At 38.8% G+C, this 21,812-nt stretch overlaps 1 protein-coding gene across 2 annotated transcripts in view; it reads left to right on the top strand.

The window, feature by feature from the left end:
• The window catches only part of DDI1 (ubiquitin family protein), a 63,744-nt gene that overhangs the window by 10,296 nt on the left and 31,636 nt on the right, over positions 1-21,812 (top strand). For both annotated transcript variants that reach the window (XM_010254682.3, XM_088903167.1), the window contains exons 5-10: positions 7,870-7,986; positions 11,861-11,926; positions 17,819-17,881; positions 17,977-18,021; positions 19,117-19,178; positions 19,832-19,925. In XM_010254682.3, the coding sequence (XP_010252984.1) occupies positions 7,870-7,986; positions 11,861-11,926; positions 17,819-17,881; positions 17,977-18,021; positions 19,117-19,178; positions 19,832-19,925 (447 nt within the window). The remainder of the gene's footprint in view (positions 1-7,869; positions 7,987-11,860; positions 11,927-17,818; positions 17,882-17,976; positions 18,022-19,116; positions 19,179-19,831; positions 19,926-21,812) is intronic.

Below are 21,812 nucleotides of genomic sequence, written 5' to 3'. Positions count from 1 at the left end.
TGATTTTTTTTGATGAATTATTATTTAGATGTGATTAATATTTTTGATTGTTAAAATTGCTATTAATTCAAGATAGAAATGTAAAATATACAATGTCAATTAATCCTGGATGGGCTGGATATGCTTCCACCTAACCCATACTTTTTTTTTGAGAGAGAACTTTTTACATTACTTTTTCTTTGAAGAATAAAGAACCAAATACCCCACAGATTACAGGCTTGAAAACCCATCCAACCCAAGATAAAACCCGAAATCGACCCAAAGCAAATCCCCAAAGAAATCAAAAACATTGGCCCGACAGCTGACCCAATCAAAACCCTTTCCTGAAACACCACCCTTCAGTTTAAATCCGTGAGAACATCATCCTCCTGGTCCGAGACATCCTCATCCCAGACCTTGTTTCCTTTGGAAAGTAATTTTTTCTTCAATAACTCTTCCTTTTTTCTTTTCCTGAATTTCTCAAAGGCTCTCCTGGCAAACTCCTCCCCACCCCAGAAAAACAGACCCAGGCTTTTCCCAATTTTAACCTCTCTATCCACCAATTTCTGAAGAGCTTAATCACTTGATTCTCTGTCAATAGTATTACTACCCTTCTGCAACTTGTTCTCACCTGGGTCAATTACAGTACCTCTTAACTCGTTCTCCTGATGTTCCTCCGTCGAATGGGGAGTTGAAGCCTGAACTTGCTTCGTTGCCTCTCCATGGTCTGAACCAGATATCCCCTTACTTCTCACTCTCTTCCTTCTATACACCCATTTGTATTTTTTGTAGGTCCTGCCCCCACTAGGCTGATTTTGAGCCTAGAAAAAATCTTTGTCACATGTACAATGTTATGGTTTCTCAAATTACTTAATTTCTTGTTAATTATCCCGTTGGTCTGTTCCTCCTCCTCCTCCTCAAGTTTGCTCCTTCGGCCTAAGTTGACACCCAACCTACCAATCTTTATTTCTTCAAAATGCAAATGATCCTTGACATAGTGCACCCTGCCCTTTAGGGAGTTCCTCACCATTTGAAACTCCCTTTCCTCCAACCGCACCTTCACTTTCCATCTCGACATTGGCGTTATCTCTCCTCTGAGCTGCCTCATCCCTCCCTTCCACCCTCTCTGCTTCTGCTGAGGCCAGCTCATCTGAAAACTTCGGATCTGGTTTTCCTACTTCACCCCCAACCACTAGGGGCATCAAACATGTAATTGCAGATTTGGAGGAACCTTGGATCCCTTCGGGATCCCTGTAACCTGAGACAGAATTCCTGCATCACCATTCACAGGAGAAGAAAAGTAGTCGTTGGGAGCCTCTTGTGGTCCACCTACAATCCTCTTCCTACCTTTTTTGTCATACCTGGCGATCACCCAGATCCATCTTTCTCTAGCCTCATGCGAATTCCTTCTTACTGTCGTTTCACTCCTTTTAAAAATTGGTCTGATGAATCCAGGATACTTTTTCTTGTTGATTCCTTCCTTCTGAACTGATTCTCCTTTTTGCCATTGAACTCAACATTGATGTAGCCTTCATTCGACCTTTCTATTGGGCAGGACAAAAACTTCAGTTGAGTACCCTATTCAGAGAAAACCGACGAGTGTTGTGCATCACGCTTCTTTACCTCACCATCGATTCCTGGAAGGGGTTCATCTGTTCTCGCTGAATCCCCGTAAGTCCCATCATGTAATATAGTAGGGGAGACACAGCAGGAATGGCAACTAAATTTGAGCAGGCCTCATCGCTCGAATTTATCAAAGGCCCAAGTTTCAAGTGATTAATAAGGTAATCACGTGAGTTTGTAACCTCAGCTGATCTATTCTTTTGAACCGCTGGCTAACCATTCTCTTTGTATGGTGGACCCCACCCACTCGTCGATTCATTCTCCTTCAATGCTGTTTTTTTTTTTTTTATAATTTAAAGATTCTTTAAATTTCATTAAAACAGTAGAGATAAACAACTGTTACAAGCTTCCCCAATAGAGGCACAAGATGCAGCCTCACTCATAAAGAAAAGACAGCACAAAAATTACAATTGAGCCCAAAACAAATGATCCCTAGTTACCCCTTGCTTAGCTAAAGAATCAGCCATAGCATTCGCCTACCTCTCCACCCATTGTATAATCAAGCTCATCTGTTGTGTTAACCATCTGAATTTCTTCATTTCGTCTCGATAGCTTCCCTCCCTCCCCTTCAATGCTGTTTCCCCGTGCAATCCTCTTTCCCTGTGCGAGCCTCTTTCTTCATTAACCTCATTTATTCCCCCTTCTGTATTCAAGTCTGGAATTTTAAGCGTCTCACCCTACTTCTTCCCAGCATCCTTTCCAGCCTCCATGTCACTGCCCACCTGTGAGAGGTCAGTTACCCATACCTTGCCACTTGTAACCCGACCTACCATGTCATCACCCTCCTTCATCCTCCCAAACCAGAGCACCGCTTCCACTTCTGAAGCCACCCACACCCTGTTCCATGGGCCTCCGGTGTGCAGCATGAAGGACCTTGGTATCATCTCCGACTTGACTCCAGCAATCTTTAGGCATAGTGCCCTCAGACCAAGTTTGTTGAATGAAAGCAGCACACCTTCCATTGCTGTCGCTATCTGCTGAAGGATTTCTCCCTGCCAAAGATTGGAAGGCAGGCCCAGCAGGCTCAAATGAAAACAGCCATTGTTTAACTCCAGATAGTTGCAAGACAGGAACCATTTCCTGATCGTCACAGTCTCATCTTTCGTGTCTACTGTCTCACAATCCACCTGTCTTTCCTGCCTCCAGAATAGCCTTCCTCTCATTGAAAGGTATGAGAACTGTTTATTCTTGAACCCTTACTCTTTTGTCATGTCTTCTGAGATTCTTGTCCAGTTCTTCACTTCTTCTCTTGCCATAACCACTAGCTTTTGCTCCCAGTCCCCCTTCTCTCCATATAGTCTGATTCTTGGCTCCGATGTGAATAAAACACTTGTCACAGGGTTCTTACAATTGAACTTATCTTCGATTCCTTTTGCTTCTCCATATAGTTTGGGTTTCCATCGACCAAAACTGCTATTCCCTTTTTTTTGTTCAACCGAACTCAAGATTTCAAGAAGACTTCTCAGTTCTCACAGACCAAACTCAAGATTCAAGATCAAGAATATTGGAGGGAGGAAGACAAATCGAATCGTGCGTACAGAGGTACAGGTCCTCCTCCTCCTCCATCTCCTGTATGAATCCAGTTTCAATATTAAATGCATTTCAATATTTCCTGAACTGAAATGCATTCCAGAAATATATTGAATCTGGATCAATATTAATTTGTTATATTGTTAATTTGTTTTTTGCTTATTTATTAATTTGTTATTTCAATGAACATGATAAGTGCTGTGATGATACATGTTGCATACAATGAACATGATATTGTTATTTATTAATTTGACTACAGATTTGTTATTCTCATTTGAATGTTTCCTATTTTTTCTTGATTTATCCTTGGGTTATTTTTTATACAAATTTTGGCATGTTCAACTTGATTTGAACAATCAGCAATTGTTGAACCATACATTAAGTCACAAACAATTGTGTAAACTTTCAATTATTTATTTTTTCATAATTTTTTAATTTTTTAATTTGAGGCTTACACCTCAAACCGCCTCGAGGCTTACACCTCGCCTCTTTAGCACCCAACCACCTCACCTCCGCCTTTAGCCTTACCTTGATCCTTCCTGATTCTTACCTTCTCGTATAATAATCATTTGCTTCTTTCCTTTCTCGAACCTTTCTTCTAACGAAACAAACCCACCTTTGAGTTCCTTCTTCTTGCTGCAAAGTAGTCTTTATGCCTAAAGCTGAGTGTCTTTCCAGTCCATTCTCCAGTTCACATTCACTGCTCCATCTAGGAAACTCTGAAACCAGAACACCGCTTCCCCCACTAGCAAAACTGTACCTCTCCTGCCCTCTCGAATCTTAACTGTAATCTCTTTCTGTTGAGACATGTTCTCCAACAGAAACTCCTTCTTTCCACTTTGAAAAAACTCCACATCTTCTACCGGGTACTTGAGATCCCCAAGTGGTGATCCTGCTGTGATTTTTTCAGAAGAGCTGTACTAATGTGGTTAATTTACAAATGATGAATTTTTGACTTTTATGAATACTTTCGTATAATACAGTTTTATCTTTCTTTTTATCTTTTTTCATGGAAAGAGCATGTTTAAACTAGCATTCAGAAGGAAAAATAAAATATTTAGCAATGATTTGAATAGTGGAACCAAGGAAAGTGAAAAAGATGGGATACAAAAGCAGAACATAACTCATTAAGGTCACCATGGAGAGATTACAAAGCCAAAACAGAAAAAAGAAGGAAAAAAAAGCTAAGAAGAGCCCCAATTCTATGATTCCTTCACCATGCTTCCTCGGGTGAAACTATCTCTTAGCAAGGTCTCCAATCTGGGAATTCATTTTGAGAAGATATTTACTCTATATGCAAAACTCTTGCCTCCCTATTAAACTGTCTTAAACTCCATGGGCCATCTGACTCGTCTCTCAACCACCTAATGGTAACATGGGAATTATCCCCCATCTCTCATGTCTGAAAACCCAAAACCTGAGAAGAATCAACTTATGCAACACATACATGATAAGGACATCTCTTTGGTGAAGTTTTTGGACACAAAGTTTATATGAAGTGTTTGACATGGATGCAACATCCATTTTTTAGTGTCCATTGAATGTGGAGAAAGATATCCCTTGTAGAAAAGACAAAGTCCCTACTTTGTTGGAATCTCCCACTATCATTGTGCTAAAATAGGCAAGAATCACCCATTCCCTCTGTGACTCTGTTTCTAAATGCATGTCCAATATTAGAGGCACCAAAGATCTTAAGCAAACAACCATCAACATTAAGCTTGGTAAAAGAAGCTATGGACTGTGGCTCTCTGGTTGGCATTGACAAAGCCACTCAAACAGTGATCAAATCAATCATAGGCTCAAATGAGGTAATCTGTTGGAAAGAAATTGTGGGATTCGTCTCCTGGAGAGGTTGTTGGAACTAAATCACAATCTAAGCTGTAAATATCATTTTGTTTTGATAAATGAGTGGTAATTTTATTAAGAAGAGAAGAAAGTGTACAGTCAGCAGCCCAAAAGGAGGCACAAGATGTTAACCTCCCCTTAGGAATGAGGATATAATTACACTCTTAAGCTGTAAATATCATGGCTATCTGGTTAATTAAAAGTAATAATTCTCTCATGATCAAGTGTTGTGTGACCTGAATCTGACCTATCTTTGCATACTGTCAATCCTCAATAAATTTGAACTGCTGGCATAATTATCATTTTCAGAGAGAAGAGCAGATGAAGTTTTGGGTTCTTGGGTTTAGAACTGGTTTTGATTTCGACCCTGCCCAACTTATCAGTTCTATGTTGCTCCCTGATAGGTAACTGAAATTCAAATCAAAATATATTTTTTAAGATAAATAAAGAAAAAAAAATTATTACTAAAAAGAGTTTACAGCTCAAAAGATGACAAGAGGTCACCCCCAGAAACAACCAGAAAAAACAATAAAACAGGCTTAAATGCAAAATACATCAGAAACCCCGAAAATTAAGCTTTCAAAGAGCTCCAGAAGTCTGCCCCAAAATCTTCTTTTAATCCTTGAAAATCTGGTAGAGGTAACACCCAACCAATGATTGATGAACTGATCCAAGCCACCCACCTCTTCCCAACTTTTCTTCTTATTCTCGAAGATTCTTCTATTTCTTTCCTTACAAACTTCCCAACACACCGCAAGTGGAATGCAGCTCAGCTTGACCTTAGGACCACCCTGAACTCTTGGCCAAAGTCCAAAGATTTCAGACTGGTCTGAGATTGACCACCGATCTACTTTAAACAGCTTGAAAAAGTGGAACCATATTGGGGAAACGAAGCTGCACCCTAGAACAAATGCATAATGTTTTCTTCTCCAGATAAGCATAGGGCACACCTGCTTGGAAATTGAAATCCTCGACTCTTTATGATGTCCTGAGTCAGAATACACCCCCTGGCTATTAACCATGCAAAGGCTTTCCACTCTTAGGGCACAGGTTTCCCCCACACTCTCTGAATTGGATCAGTTTCCACCATATTTCTGATCAGAATTAGAGTACATTGACTTGACTGTAAATTTTCCATCCTTACATTCCTTCCACCATCTGATATCACCAACTGATGGATTAATTTCCAAAGATTGCAATTTGGACAGCAGCTCCACACATTCCTCTAGCTCCTAGTCGAGTAAAGGTCTTCTGAAATTTGGTGTCCACACCACAGAACCATTTTGAAATTTAAATCAAAATATGGTATGTATGACATGCCCATTGTCCCATAGATTAATATTAGCAATTCTATGTTGCTCCCTGAGAAAGGGGAGGCAAAAACAAAAAGAGGAGTAAATGCATCACAAGACAGTGTCAATCCCTTTGTTCTCCCTGGATTTCGTCATAGTTCTTTTTTTTTTCTTTTTCTTTTTCCCGCTTCATAGTTTGTGTCTTGAGCTTCAAAATAGATATAATAGGACTTTCAACTTAGGCTGCATTTGGAATGTTGTCAGAGAATTAATTCTGAAAGTTTGGTTTTATGAAAATTGTTGGAACTAATTCTTTTTCTGGGCTGAAAACTCACTATAAGAATTGTTCAGGCTGGAACTAATTCTTTTTCTGGGCTAAAAAATTTTACTTCAAAAGAACCATTTTGGCTCAGAACTCATTCTTCAAACAGTGATTCTCTGAAGCAAAATTTTAACCAAACATAAGCTTAGCCCCTTAGCCTTTTCAGAATCTTCTTGGGAGATAAAAATGAAACTGTAAGGTTGAAGTGGACTTTCCATTTTATCGTCTTGGAAATGCTAACACCAATGGAACACAGTAGTTGTTTAGGAATGGTTACACTAGGATTAAAAGAGGTGCTGACAGAAGTACTTCAGTGCTTTTTCTGAAAGATGCTGATCTCCCTTTGCCTAATTATGCACTGCCACCTCCCTTGTACACTACTGTCTATTCTCATTGTTGACTGTTAAGGCCCCCTTTTTCCTTTTATTCTTTTTAAGTATAGTGTGTTTTTAATAATATTCACAACCTCAAGCCTATTTTGACTTTTCCCCATTTTTTGTCCTGGGAAGAAATAATTATTGTCAAGGTAGATTTTATTTTGATCACTAACCGTTAAAGTTTTACTAATATGAATAAGAGAATGGTATATGTGCAACTATGTGCCTAATCCCCAGATATTGGCCTAGTCCATGCAAATCACCCATCAGGGGAAATCAGACCCCAATACAACTGGCTTCTGTTTTCTCCTTATCTTGCTAACCCATTATTAGCCACCTCATTCTATTCTTTAACCAGACCACCACTGTGTGGAATCCCCTTCCACCATTAAATCTCTATATTCAAGAGATTTGCCTCAGTCCTAGTAGAACTGCCACTATTTCTTCCTCAGTCGATTCTTTGTGTCCGATAGGTCCAGGATACAGAGCCAAAATGACCCCACACTTTTCTGATTGCTCCCCTTATTCCTGAGAATCCTGGAGTATCCAAACTGTCACAACACCCATCAAAGTTTAATTTTACAATATTAGAGTTTGGAGGGATCCAAGGAAGGTTAGGAAGAGTCCTTGTCAAAGATGTCACCATGACCTTCCAATTTATAATAATGTTGGAGAAGGGTGAGAAAGCCTCCATGGATTTTATCTAATGTGCTGTCTTTAGTTTTCAGGGTAGATTCTTATATGAATTTTATTCATCTTAACCAATGTATTATAATATTTTGAAGATTTTGTTAAAATTCCATGATTTCTTTATTCTACCATCTTTCCTTTGTTTTGTCGAACCTTATTTTTGTTGTGATTTACAAGTCTTTGCTGTAACTGGTGTTTATACAACTTACAGACTGATCCAGAACTTGCACAAGCTCTTCTTGGCAATGATCTCAATAGACTGCAGAACTTATTGCGTGAACGGCATCAACAAAGATCTGATCTACGCCGCCGACAAGAGGAGGAGCTTGTAAGGGTTTTATTTCAGTATATCATTTGTTCTTCTGTACTTGGTCTTTCAGGAATAGTATTAGTGTTTGCATTTCAACTGCAGTAATTGGCTTGTTTGATCAAATTTTATGGTAATGAGTGCATGGTTTTGACATCAGGCTCCTCCTAGAACCACTTCTTGAAATAAATGCGTTTCATTTACTTCTTGTTTGGCTTAAGCATCAGCCATGCTATTAGTACACCTTGGGTTCCACTGGAAAGTAACAACCAATTCTTGTGCCAATGATATGGCTTCCCTCAACAGAAATCTAGATTTCAATGTTCCTGCACATTTTTTTCTTAACCAACCCACTACTACCTTGCAATCCCCCTCTGCTATGATATTCCTATACTTAGTTAAGAACTCTGCCCAACCTTAGTTCTTACAGAACCACCTGGTGTTCTGCCCTAATGGAATCTCCATATCTATTGGGCCCTGAGAAGAGTGCCATAACAGTCCCATCATGCCTTCCAAAAACTCCACCAATGCTTTAGCTACCCAGGTTGTCTAGGCTGCAATTATCAAAGCTCATCTTGAAATTGGGTTCAGTGGGAAGCAGTCATTGGACAATTACTCTTGTTTTAGCTGTGGAGTCAGAAACGACTTGCTAAATCCTAACAATATTAAAACAAAGTATGTGAAAGTGGGCAAAGTCTTCACCCAATTCACCATCCTTGCCATGCTCATTTCCATCAATGCTTTCTTAGTTTGACTTTAATTATGTAAATTTAATAAGAAAAGAAGTTTTTTTTTTTAAACCAGGGTACACTTTGAGACCAAGAGACTCAATGTGACCTCTTCTGTTACCTTGATTCAATAAGAGAGAGAGGGAGGGAGGGAGTTGCCCATGGGATTAGAGCAGGATCAAAGGTGTATACTACTCAGGCCAAAAAAAAGGAAAATTTTATACAAAGAAGAACACTTGAAGGATAGGGAGGGAGGGAGTTGCCCATGGAATTAGAGCAGGATGAAAGGTGTATACCACTCAGGCCAAAAAAGGGAAAATTTTATACAAAGAATAACACTTGAAGGATAGGATCAGAAATGAACTCATTTGAAGGAACCTTGGAGTAACTCCAGTAGGTGATAAAATGAAGAAAAGTAGACTAAGATGGTTTGGTCAGTACAGAGAAGACCATCTACAGCACCCGCAAGAAGTATTGATCTATTACAAGTTGAGGGCGCTAGAAGAGCTTGGGGTAGACCAAAAAGAACATGGGTTGAAATAGTAAGAAATGATTAAGTGTGAGGCTTTTCAATCTCTCCTTGGCCGGTGGTTGTGGAGATTCTCTAGTGATACTGATGATCTCTGGAGGAAGCTTATTTTGGGCAAGATTGGCAGGACAGCCTGGGCAGTGATCCCTCTAGCAGCTTTTTGGGCGATTTGGTCTGAAAGGAACTCTCATCTTTTTGAGCAGAAAAAGAGTTAGGTAGAAGTTGTCATTAACTTGTCTGTTGGTCTGATTAGGAACTGGCTCTCAGCAAAAAAAAATATTTGTAGGGAGCACAGTCTTACTTTTTTGTCTAGACCTTTTTTGTCATATTTGAAGCCCTGTGGATGGATTGTATAGAATCTCTTTTTACATGGGTGTTTATAGTTTTGATATCTAACACAATTTTTTAACTTTTTTTTCAAAAAAAAAAAGGGGCTCATAATTTGATAATGGATATGGCACTGAACAGAATGGAATGGCGAAACAGGATTTGTGGCCAACCCTATATAGTTGGTCAAATGGGATGTGGTGTGTAAACCTAAAAAAGATGGGGGTTTAGGAGTGAGAAGGGTGGGAGTCTTTAATAAAGCTTTGTTGGGAAAGTTGGTGTGGAGGTTTGGGAGGGATTGAGGGAGAGGGAGGCCCTTTGGAGGAGAGTGGTGGCTTGTAAGTATGGGGTGGTGAACTTTGGGTGGGATACAATGGAAGTGATGTCTTCTTATGGGGTAAGCGTGTGGAAAGGGACACTGAGTTTGAATTCCTTGGTGCTTCCTTTCTTATCTTGGAGGGTGGGGAGTGGGACCAGTATAAGATTTTGGGAGGATGATTGGACAGGGATTAGGAAGTTGTGTGAGATATGTCCAAGGTTGTATAACCTGTGTAAGAAGGGAGTGCCTATATCTGATTGCTTTGAAATAATTAATGGCTCTGTGGTTTAGAGCCCGGATTTTAGAAGACCATTATTTGATTGGGAGTTGGACGAGTGCTTGGAGGTGCTGGCAAAGCTTCAGATAGTGGAGATTGACCCCTTGGCTTCAGATATCAGATGGTGGAAAGAATCTAAGGATGGAAAGTTCACTATCAAATCTATGTTTATTGCTTTGTTTAGGAATCAGGAGGAGCCTGAACCAATTAGAGGTGTTTGGGGGAAACCTGTTCCCCCTAGGGTGGAAGCTTTTGCTTGGCTGATTGCTAGAGGCTCTATTTTAATACAGGACATATTAAAGAAAAGAGGTTATCAGTTTCCAAACAGATGTGTGCTGTGTTTTACTGAAGAGGAAAATATTCTGCACCTGTTGGTTCAATGCAATTTTGTGAAATCAATCTGGTCCTACTTCAAACTCTTCAATGTGGATATGTTGTCAGCATTAGACACGGCTGGGATTTTTGGTTCTTTCCTAGGGTTCAGGGTGGTCCTAGGGCAGAATTTTTATGGAGCTGTATCTCCTTTGCTGTATGTTGGGAGGTGTGGAGGGAGAGAAACAGGAGGATTTTTGAGGAGAAGAGGAAAAGTTTGGAAGATGTTGGGGTGGCAATCAGTTCTTCAGTTATTGGCTGGGTTCTGTTTCTTCCGGATTTTGAAGGTCTAACGAAGGAAGACTTCGGTGCTGACTTTTGGGTCACTCTGCATGCTTAATATGAGTTTTTTGGTTATGCTTTATGTACTTTGAAGTTTGTTTGTTGTGATTCTTCTCCTTGTCTTTTGTATTTGATGGATGGGGTGACTCCTTGTCACCTGTTTAAGATGTATCCTCCTTGTTTAGCAATAAAATTTTCTTCTTTTTTTATCTTCAGAAAAACTGATGATCAGTTCTAGTTACGGTGGTTAACATGAAATCTAGGACTGTACATAGGTTTATATTTGTTTATGATGATGAATATACTTTAATTGTCTTTATTTAAAAGTATCAAATAAAATCACCCTTTCAGAATCTTTCAAATAGTTCATCGAGCAGGTCAGAAAGAGTGCATTTTTTTTTGGGGGGGGGGAGATGTTGGGGCATGGGATTCATTTTGAAGTGTTGATGGGGTTGTTTAACTGTGTTTTGAGGGGGTGTGGTGAATTTTTATTTGTTAAGGTTGTCTGGCCAAGTTATTGTTTTGTGCTGTTGGTTGGTTAGGGGTATGCAATTGTTTCATCCTGTCTTAGGTTGTTTTGTGTTGGAGTTGTTTAACGATGAGCTCCCAGTTACCTGGTGGAATTTAAGGTATAGGAGCTTTTGTTGATTTTTCTATTTTCTGGTTTTCATTGTGGATTTCCCTGGTGTTGTACTGTGTTGTTTTGGGTGATTCTTTGCTTATTGTCTTGGTGATGTCTTATCACCTCAGATTGTATTTATTGGTTCCTTCCTTTTTTAATATATTTCTTTTTATTTACTAAAAAATTAAATATTTTTAAGTTGGATAGTTTTGTCCTCTATTTTATCCCCTTTCTGTTTTTTCTTTTCAATCAAGAAAAATATATATTTTTCTTTTGCAAGAGTGTTAAAAATGTCATAAATAATGTTTGTAACATTGAAGCTACTATTCTGTTTGTATGTAAATGATATAATTCCATATCTGTCTAAGTCTATTTCCCCCATTCTATCACATCTCCATGATACTGATACTTTGGTGCTACTTCTTGTTTTGGTCTTCAGGCATTGATGTATGCAGATCCTTTTGATGTGGAAGCACAGAAAAAAATTGAAGCTGCCATCCGCCAGGTTAGTGCCTTTTTGTGCAAGAAATTTTAGTAATTCTACTTTTTTTTTGATAAGTAATTTTATTAGAAACAGAATATTCATCAGTACAAACATCCCATTCCTTGGGAGAGGTGTGAGGTTCACCTCATCCAAATACAGAAAAAGAAAAAGTACAAGTTACTTTTGAGCCCAGAACAAGTGATCCCTATAAACCCCCTGTTTGGCTAGAGAGTCAGCCATTCCATTGGTCGATGACTCCCATTGAAACAACACTGTTAAGTTACTGGTGAGCCATTTGACCTTCTTAAATTCATCCCTAAATTCCCAATTAATAGTTTCCAGGTTTTGTAGCCACCCCACTACCATTTTGGAGTCTCATTCCACAACTAGTCTGCTCAAATTCAAATCTTTTGCTATTTGTAGACCTTGAACTACTGCCAGAAGCTTGGCCCCGATTGAGTCTCCCAGACCTGCTGGACCTGAAAAACAGCAATAACATGTCCATCTTTGTTCCTGTAAACTCCTCCAATCCCAGAAGGGCCTGGATTTCTAAGGCTGGTCCCATCAAAGTTAAACATAATTAAGTCATCTACGGGCAGAATCCAAGTAATAATAGTCATCTGCCTTCTAGAAGAGCTATCTGCCACCTTGCCCCAATTCCTCCAAAGGTCATCAAGGGAGAACTGAGAAAATAGGTCCAATGTTTTCACCCCATGTATAACCTTTGCCAAAATGCAATCTTTCACAGCTTCTACACTCCTTTCCTTCTCAAGAAAGAGCCTTGCATTTTGTTCTTCCCAAATAGTCCATGACACTGCTGATTGCTTCCCTCGTGCACCTCCACAAAATTCTTTCCCTCTTCTTGGGCCACTGAAATATATTTGGTTCGAACAACCCGCTCACCTCCATTGGTAGAGTTCATGTGATTCTAAATAAAGAAAAGAAACAATCCCAAATCTCTACAACAAAGGGACAAGAAACTAATAGATGGTAACAACTCTCTCCATTAGCCTTGCACAAGATGCACCAATTAGGGGATGAGCAAAGATAAAGTCTCCTTTTCTGCAGATTACCTATAGTATTAATTTTCCCATGAAAAACTTTCCAACAATAAGCACAAATCTTAGGGGGGATGGGGTTTTACCAAAACTCCTTGAAAGGAGCAAAAAGGGCTTGGGCTGAAGAGCAGAGAGAGCTAAAGAACAAGGCCCAAGTGAAGACCCTTTTTGGGTGAGGGGCCCAAACACATTTATTAGACATAGAGAGGTCAAAAGAAGCTTTTCCCCTAACATCCAATAGCTGGACCAAATCCCCAACCTCACTCTCTCTCAAACCAAATTTGAAGTCGAAATCCTAGTTCAAATTCACGAGAAGCAATGGCGGAGGTAGGAACCTAGAGATAGATTCCTTTTTAAACAAAGAAACAGAGTACAACGAAGGAAAGTGATCTTTAAGAGATAAATTACCAATCCACACATCTTCCCAAAATAACAGAGTCCCTAGAGCAGACATCATACTTGACATTAGACCTGTTCATGGGCCAGGCTTTGTCTATGTATCAACAGAATACATTCAGGCTTTAGCCTGAGCCTGGCCCGACCATCGGGCCTAGGTCTTGAGTCCAAGCCTGGGCCCAAACCCGAGCTCAACCAGAAATTCAAAAACAGAATTTTCTTTTTTATTCAATATAAAAGTCTTTTATTTATATTAAAAGCCCTCAAAACTCAAAAATAATAAAAGATCTCATTATTACTAGAAAAAAGAGGAGAGAAACAAAGAAAAAATATTGTATATATATTTTTTATTAAGTAAAATATGTTTTTTATTATATAATATATATTATCAAGTCGGGCTTGGGCTCGGGCCGGGCTTTTTTGAGAAAGCCCGAGCCCGTAGGCCAAAAAAGCCTGAACCCGTAGGCCTAAAATAATGTATAAGCCCGACTTAGAACGGGCAAGGCTGGCCCGGCCTGTTGGGCTACCTGGCCCATGGAACAGGTCTATTGACATGATTTAAGGAAAGAGGGAGAATACTACCAATAGCTCTCCACTGTGAAGCCAACATTTGCCTGGCAGATATACTAGTGTCCTGGCCATTACCTGAAGCCCTATGAATGCTTGTCACCAATCTGCTCTACAACCTTTCCCTCTCAAGTGGCCATCTCCACAACCACTTCCCCAATGGAGCTATGTTCTTGCTAAATTCCCTATTTGCAAATCACCCTCCTTCTAGATACAACCTCCCACTTTATCAGGTGATTCTTTTTGCTCTCTCTAGGTCCCACAAGAAATCCCTCATCAACTTTTCTGACTTACAAACCTCCTTCTGGGGGATCCTAAAACACAAAGAGAAAATATACTGGGAGGTTAGCAAGTTTGAACATAATCAGAGTAATTCTACCCCCCAAAGAAATATAATTCCACTTCCCAAACAAATGGAATTCTAATTTATTTGAATCTTTATTGTTTTTGAATCTCCCTAAATGGAAGGATTGCCTTTTTATTCCAAAACTCATGTTACCAAGATACAACAAGGACATGTTGTTGAACAGGGATATCACTAAAAATTGAAGAATCTGACACAATGTGCCACCCTTGTACAGATATCCAGATATCAAATCCAATGCACCCATCATATGTTCACCTATCTAAATTTGTAGAACCTATTTAGATTTTGGTATTTAGCCTCTTGTTACTGAGGAGTGAGGACACCAATTTGGTTTTGTAAAAACCACTTATTTTTTCAGTTTTTGCATAAACTGAAAGCCTTCCCACCCTTCCCCTAAGTATCAATTTCACCTCTCCTCAACATTTTCCTTGAAGGTAGGGTGTATGATCCACATATTCTCAAATTTAAAAGGAATTGGTCCAAAGAAGGCTCATCTAATTGTAACAAAATAGGCCAATGGTCAGAAATAGGCGTAACCAATGATTTCACCATGACTGGTCATAATGTTCCTCCCATTATGTAGTAACCAGGAATCTGTCCAACTTACAGCAGATTGTATTTTCTTGCATGTTAGACCACGTAAATTGTGCATTTTGCAGGGGCAAATCTCTTAACAGGCAGTCTGAAATAAAGTTGTTAAAGTTCCTCAAGCTTTTTGTCACTCTAGAAGTTGCATTACTCTTTTCAGCACAGAAATGGGTAACATTAAAACCACCTGGATATGGCTATGCTTGAGGCCAGACACCCAGGTTATTTCCAATACCAACTTGTCTTTGATGAACTTGCAAAACCTAATAGGCCCTTTGAAACCTGGAGGCTTGAATCCATGGTGCTAGGTAGGTTCTCCAAAACCTTAATGGTTGAACAATGTGCTGGGTGAACTTTTGGGGCTAGTTTTGCAAGGGGCTCAGGTTCATTCAAGTGTCTGGTCAAGCCAAGGGAATTCAAACAGTGGTTAATTCCATTTCTTTTTTAATGCTATTCATTTTACGGCCAGGAATACCCCCCACCCCCCCAAACACCAAGAAAAAAAGAAGGTTCTTGATTTTATTGTTTAAGTGTGGCCAGCATATTGATGATTGAACTTGATAATTCTTGTATGCATATGTAATGAATCCCAATTCCTTCGTAGGTCCAAAGAGAAAAAAACTTGTGACTCGTAATTCTGGAGAGATGAAGATTTTTTTGATCAGTGTCAAACAACATATTCATGCCAGAAAAGAGGACCATGCATTCCAAAATTGGAATATAGGACTAGTACAAGCAGCTTATTGCTGACCATATAGATTTACGAATGTTGAGAATGTTCTTGATACAAACTCTTCCCAGGCCCAGGCAATCCCCAGTCCAAAAATATTTTATTTACTCCCTCCCTTGCCAGCCTATCTGCTAGACTGTTTTCTGATGCGGGAATTGATTTGAACAAGTGGTTCATTCTGGATACCAGTAGCTTGATTTCTCTTATCAGATGCCTTAGGCTTCATGGGCCTTGTTCTTCTGATGCTAGCTATCCAATTGCAATTTGGCAGTCACCTTCTATGGTAATCAGCCCAGCCCATTGAACTGCTCAGCTTGAGGCCCACCCCCACAACAACAAACCAGCTACAGATCCCAGAGACTCATTAAGCAACGTAGTCAGATTTTGATGCTGCAACCCTCTTCTAACCAAGTTATCCTTGGTCAGGCATCTGTCCAATACTGCAGTCCAAACCAAAGCATTGGCTCCCAGAGGAACCCTCAAAGTTAAAGTTTTTTTTTTGGGAAGAGTAAAGGGAAAATTTTCATTAAATAAAAATAAGGAAATACAATCTGAGAGGTGACAAGCTGACACCTGAACCGTACAAAACAGCTACAGACTAACGAACAGGGAATTGTTCAGTAATACAAATTTATAATTCAAGGATATTCCAAAAATTTCCCCCAAATCTGATCCACTAATTGATCAAATTGACGAAGCATCAATAATTCTGCCTGCCACCATGTTCCGACCAAGGTTCAAAATTTCGCAACGTATCGGACTGTATCGGCTGATATGTATGTTCCAACAAGAGCCTGATACATGGAACGTGTAGAAATCAGCCGTTCCGTTTATTTTCGTATGTATCACACCGATACGGGCCTGTATCGGGTTGTTTCGGCTCTATATTGGCTGATACAAGCCCAAAACAGTCTGATACAGCTTGATATACTTGATTTTTTTCGGGTGTCCATTCATTAATCTCATTAATTACTTCTACATTTAATTCTAACTTTTCTTTCATTAATTATTTAATTACTTCTACTTTAAATTTAAATTTGAATTTTAGTGCCTAATTCAAATTCTCTTATTAATTCCGCTAATTGATGATCATTTCTCATTAATTTTGTTTTGTTAGTATAAAAACTACGAAATTTAAACAATGGCAAGATTCAAACTTTAGTCACCTGGTTTTAACAACCGTAAGTCATCACTAGGTCACGCCCATTTGTTTGTTATGGTTGTATGCATTATTATTTTTAAGTAAATTTTCTCTTTTCTTAGTGGATATTTATTAATAAATGCTAGAATTAATTATTAAAATTTATATACTAATAAATATTAAGATAAATTGATGTATACACATAACATTTATATTGGTTATTTGAAAATTGATGTATACACTCTCATATTTTAGTTTTTTTTTTGTTTTCTCACATTTTATTTATTCCATCATTATTCAACAGTTATTAATTGTATCCCAATATCTCACACTATATAAACCATTAAATTATGGATTTTTACATTTAAATGACTTATTTACAATCATTTAAAACTTGTAATTATTGTTACTAATATATTTTTTAGGATATATTTGAATTTCCTAACATTTAAATTATGAATTGCCTTAACTTTGAGCAAACTTCTGTTCTTTTATTCCAAAGGACCCAGCAAATAGAAGAAGGGAAGCAACTCTACCCTATCCTTGCTTTTCTGCTACCATTGATCCTTCCTCACCCTCATTCTTACCCATTCTTCCTCGTTACCTTAAAAAGATTGAGCTTCGATCCCTCACATGTCCTCACCCAGCACCTCCTCCTCAGCCCTTCTTCGCCCCAATCTCTATTCTTCCCAATTCTTTCCTGTCTTATGTTTTTCTCCTCCCTTCTCACTTTCTCAAACTGCTTGAAAGCTTTCCTGGCAAAATCTTCCCCTCCCCAGAAGAACAGGCCTAGGGATTTCCGAACTGACACCTCTCTCTACCAGCTTGCAAATTTCCACCTTTCCATTAAGTTTCAGTTTACCAGTCTCTGGTCTTTCCCGTTGTACTAAAGTGGGTTGTCTTCTTGGTGCAGATTCCAGAGATGAGGATTTTGATATCTTAAATATATTTTAAACATTGTCCAAAATAAGTACTAAAGTGGATTTGATGTTTTAACAAAGTTGATAATAAAATTTTGTTCCTTGTTTTGCTTTTTGATTCTTGCTATGCATACCTACGAGTACAGAAAGGTATTGATGAGAACTGGGCAGCTGCACTAGAATACAATCCTGAAGCTTTTGCAAGGGTGGTATGTGTTTATATTTTATTTTGTACACACTATATGTGTGTTTTCACTTTCCTTATTTTTTTTCAAATTTATATTTAATTTGAACTTGTTTCCAGGTGATGTTGTATGTGGACATGGAGGTCAATGGCATACCTCTGAAGGTAGCAATCAGGAATAATATCTTATAATTTGGCATGGTTGATCTCGTGGTTTGCAATTTCAATATCAATGGATGTTTCATCATGCAGAAATATGGGAATTTTTGGGATATTTTGATGAACTTTCCAAGATATTTAGAGAATCTAAGAATCAGGAAAATTACAAAATTTTGAATTTGTTAATGATGGATTGTTAGAAGAAATATAGTTGCACATTTAAGACTTAAACAACCATGCAAACAGTGGACTAGAGTGTCCTTATTTTTGGATAAATGGGAGTGGGGATTAGTCTATGATTGGAAAACAGTGGACTAGAGTAGACTAGAGTGTCCACTATTTTTATATTTAAATTGGTGCAGAATTACAACTATGCCCTTAGTTATGAAAACAGTGGACTAGAGTGTCCTTATTCTAAGATAAAAAACACTTAACTACCCTGCTGCCCATATACACCCAAAGTAATGCTCTTTCAACACTTATATTCATACTGTTGCTTTAAATATTTGTGATGGAACACGATTGGATGATGGGATGCAAAATGGCATAAAATAAAAGGATGCAGTGGAGGAATTAGTGATGTGCTGGTATGGATTTGCTACAAGCAAAAGGCACATCTGATAGTCAAGGCTGCACTCTTTCTTTGGAAAAAATGCTGTAATTCCCTATCCTAGTTTTTTCAGCCTAACTTTTTATGTTTTCAATAGGAAGATCATGAACTAAATTTTCCATATTATTCATCTATAGAAAAATCAATATTATTCTTATGTTGCATTTTTGTAGTCTATATTAACTTATTTATGAGATTGCATCAATATGATAAATTTAGAAAATATCTTTTTTCATTGACTAGTCAGTGCCTAGGCACCAACTAGTCATCTCATTGACTAGCAAGGTAAAGAACGATCATTGCGTCATCGCATTGATAATTCAATGAAATTTGCTTGTTAGGAAAGTTTAGTATGGCCCATGTCAAAATTTTCCATCAGTAGACTCATTATTTGGATGGCATGACCTCTTTCATGTGCTTTTTCTCATTCATCCATTCGTTTTAGGTGAAGAGGATTTAAATTTATCATCATCCACTTTCTTCCATTCCAGGCATTTGTGGATAGTGGAGCACAATCAACAATAATATCTAAAAGCTGTGCTGAGCGTTGTGGGTATGTTTTGGGCTTTTTGAAGGAAGAAAAAGTCAAGCTTATTATCGGTAACAATCAAATATTGATGTCATTCATAAAAAAAAAATCAATCAAATATTAATGTCTAATAAAGAATGCTATGCAAATAGGATAAGCTGAGACTTCCTTTGAGTTGGACAAGCACCTGCTACCCACCCTATTCTTTTGCATTTATAAGAAGGGGTTTCTTGCCTTGTACTGATGGTTAAATTTGTTTGTATGTATGTAACATGCACTAAAGGATCTGCATCAAAAGGAAGGCATGAAAAAATTGAAGATGCATGTGTTTATCTGCCAGGTTTGAAAATTGAGGCTGGGATAAACACATGCATCTCAGATATACCGTAAAACATGTCACATAAAAGTTCAGTGTAGTTGGAAGGTGCTAGTCCATCTATTCTTATGCTAGCAGTACTGTGTCTTTTTAATAAAGTAATCCCTGCCCGCCAAAAAAATAATGAGCAGGGCACAAAGAGAAAGAATTTAGCTATTGAACCCCAGATCTAAAGAAACCATAAACACTATCAGTTTAGAACCCAGCACTGGGCCCTGGATATCCCCATACAAGATTATCCTTTGTAACCACAATATGATTATCGCTTTTCCTCTCTGTTGATGATATTTTTCTTTATCAGATTGTTGCGACTCTTGGATCGACGTTATAAGGGTGTTGCTCATGGAGTAGGCCAGTCTGAGATACTGGGACGGATACATGTGGCACCAATCAAGGTTATCTGTTAACTAATTCATGGTTCAGCACGTCTTTTTTCCTTTTTTTTTTGGTCTGAGGATCTTTGTCTGGCTGTTTGTTTGTGCATTTTCACATTTATGTTTGCATCTCATTATAGGAGTTTACTTTTAATGTTTTCCCATTGTGGAAATTTATTATTACTATTAGAGTTGCCTACTAGCAGAACTGAGCTAGATTTTCGATGTTTATTAAGAAAATTCTTGCCTTGGGTCCATCTATGTCCAACATGCTTGAGATTGGTCCTATAGTGAGATTGTACGTCTAAAAAACCAGAACCTGAGCATCTTGTCAAATTAATTGGTCCCATAGTGAAAGGTGGATTTATGAACTTCAAAAGAGGGAATCTAGAAAACTTCTATGATGACCTTTGCAGAAATTCTGCATTGAGGTATCTTGGCAAAGAAGATAGAGGCGAAGAAGAGAAGCTTGTGAGAGTGAGAGGATTAATTGGTGAGGATTAGACTCGAACCACCGAAAAGATAACCCCAGTCCCATCTCACTATGCTCTTGGTCCACAACTCCCCATTTCACTGGTGTATGCATGTAAAAGGAAGAAGCATAGATCATGCATGTATTGAGCCTCCTGCCACACCACCTGGAATAGTAACAAACCTGTAGTTAGTTAGAAAAAGCATTGTAAGAGGACAACAACAGTATATAGGACTGATTCCTCGAGCAAGAAAGGACAAGAAGAAAGAAACTCCCTCCCAACAGTGAGAGGAGTTGATGAGGGCGAGCAAGGAAAGTGATGTAGAAGAATTGAGCTATGGAGGTAGTGGATGAGGTGAATTGGAATGGGAAAATTTGCTAAACTCAACTTTCCCACTTACTCTGGCGGAGATCCCATTCCATAGATATTTAAGGCAGAGCAGTATTTTGAATATCATGAGATGTCAGGCCATTAGTGGGTGACCATTGCCTCATTCCACCTGGATTGCAACGCCATACTTTGGTTCCAATGGTTCAAGAGGTCTCTACCACAGGTTTCCTGGCAAGACTTCATTGATGCCCTTTGTGTGCGCTTTGGTCCTACAGGGTATAAAGGTTGGGTTGAAGTTCTCTCCAATCCCAAGCAAATTGGGCCAATTCCTGAGTATCAGGTGGAGTTTGAGAAGCTTGCCACCAGGGTTTATGGATGGCCTGAAAAGGGCCCTGGTAGGATGCTTCATTGGTGGCCTGAGAGATGACATAAGGTTGGAAGTGAAGACCTGGCAGCCCTTGGCTTTGCTTGCTGTGGTGGGTCTACCTCGATTGCAAGAGTTGTTGAACTGACTTCAAAGAATCACTTGGCCAATGGGCCTGATTTTGAAGACCTCCTTCCAAACTGGATGGGCTTTTGCCTGTCCCATGAGTGACCACAGTCAGCCCACAACCCAGAAATACACAATCCCTTTCAAATGCCTATCATGGGCTGAGATGCAAGCCTGGCTAGCAAAAGGGCTGTGCTATAATTGTGATGATAAATTTGGGACAGGCAACAAGTGCAAAGCCCAACAGATTTTCCTCTTGCAAATTTAAGACAATAAAGGGGAAATGAAGGTTCCAAGTCCAAATAAAGGGGAATCGAGATCTCTCTCCATGCTTTGACCGGGTCCACTTCTCCCAAGGCTATGAAGGTTCATGGAAAGCTTCTCGGATGATCAGTGACCATACTCATTGACAGTGGGAGTACCCTCAATTTTGTCACCCAAATCTTGTCTCACCAATTAGGTATGGTTGTTCATTATTTCCCACCTTTTGCTGTTTATGTTGCTAATGGAAGCAAAGTCAAATGTGAAGGGATTTGTAGGGATGAAGAGTTCGTTCAGGGGTACAAGTTTATTGTAGACCTCCATCCCTTGTTTTTTTTTTTTTTTGATCAGTAA

This window comes from Nelumbo nucifera, chromosome 1 (assembly GCF_055504915.1).
Source record: "Nelumbo nucifera cultivar China Antique chromosome 1, China Antique-T2T, whole genome shotgun sequence".
Lineage (NCBI taxonomy): Eukaryota > Viridiplantae > Streptophyta > Magnoliopsida > Proteales > Nelumbonaceae > Nelumbo > Nelumbo nucifera.
The sequence above is the reverse complement of the archived record's forward strand: the minus strand, read 5'-3'. Positions and strand labels throughout refer to the sequence as shown.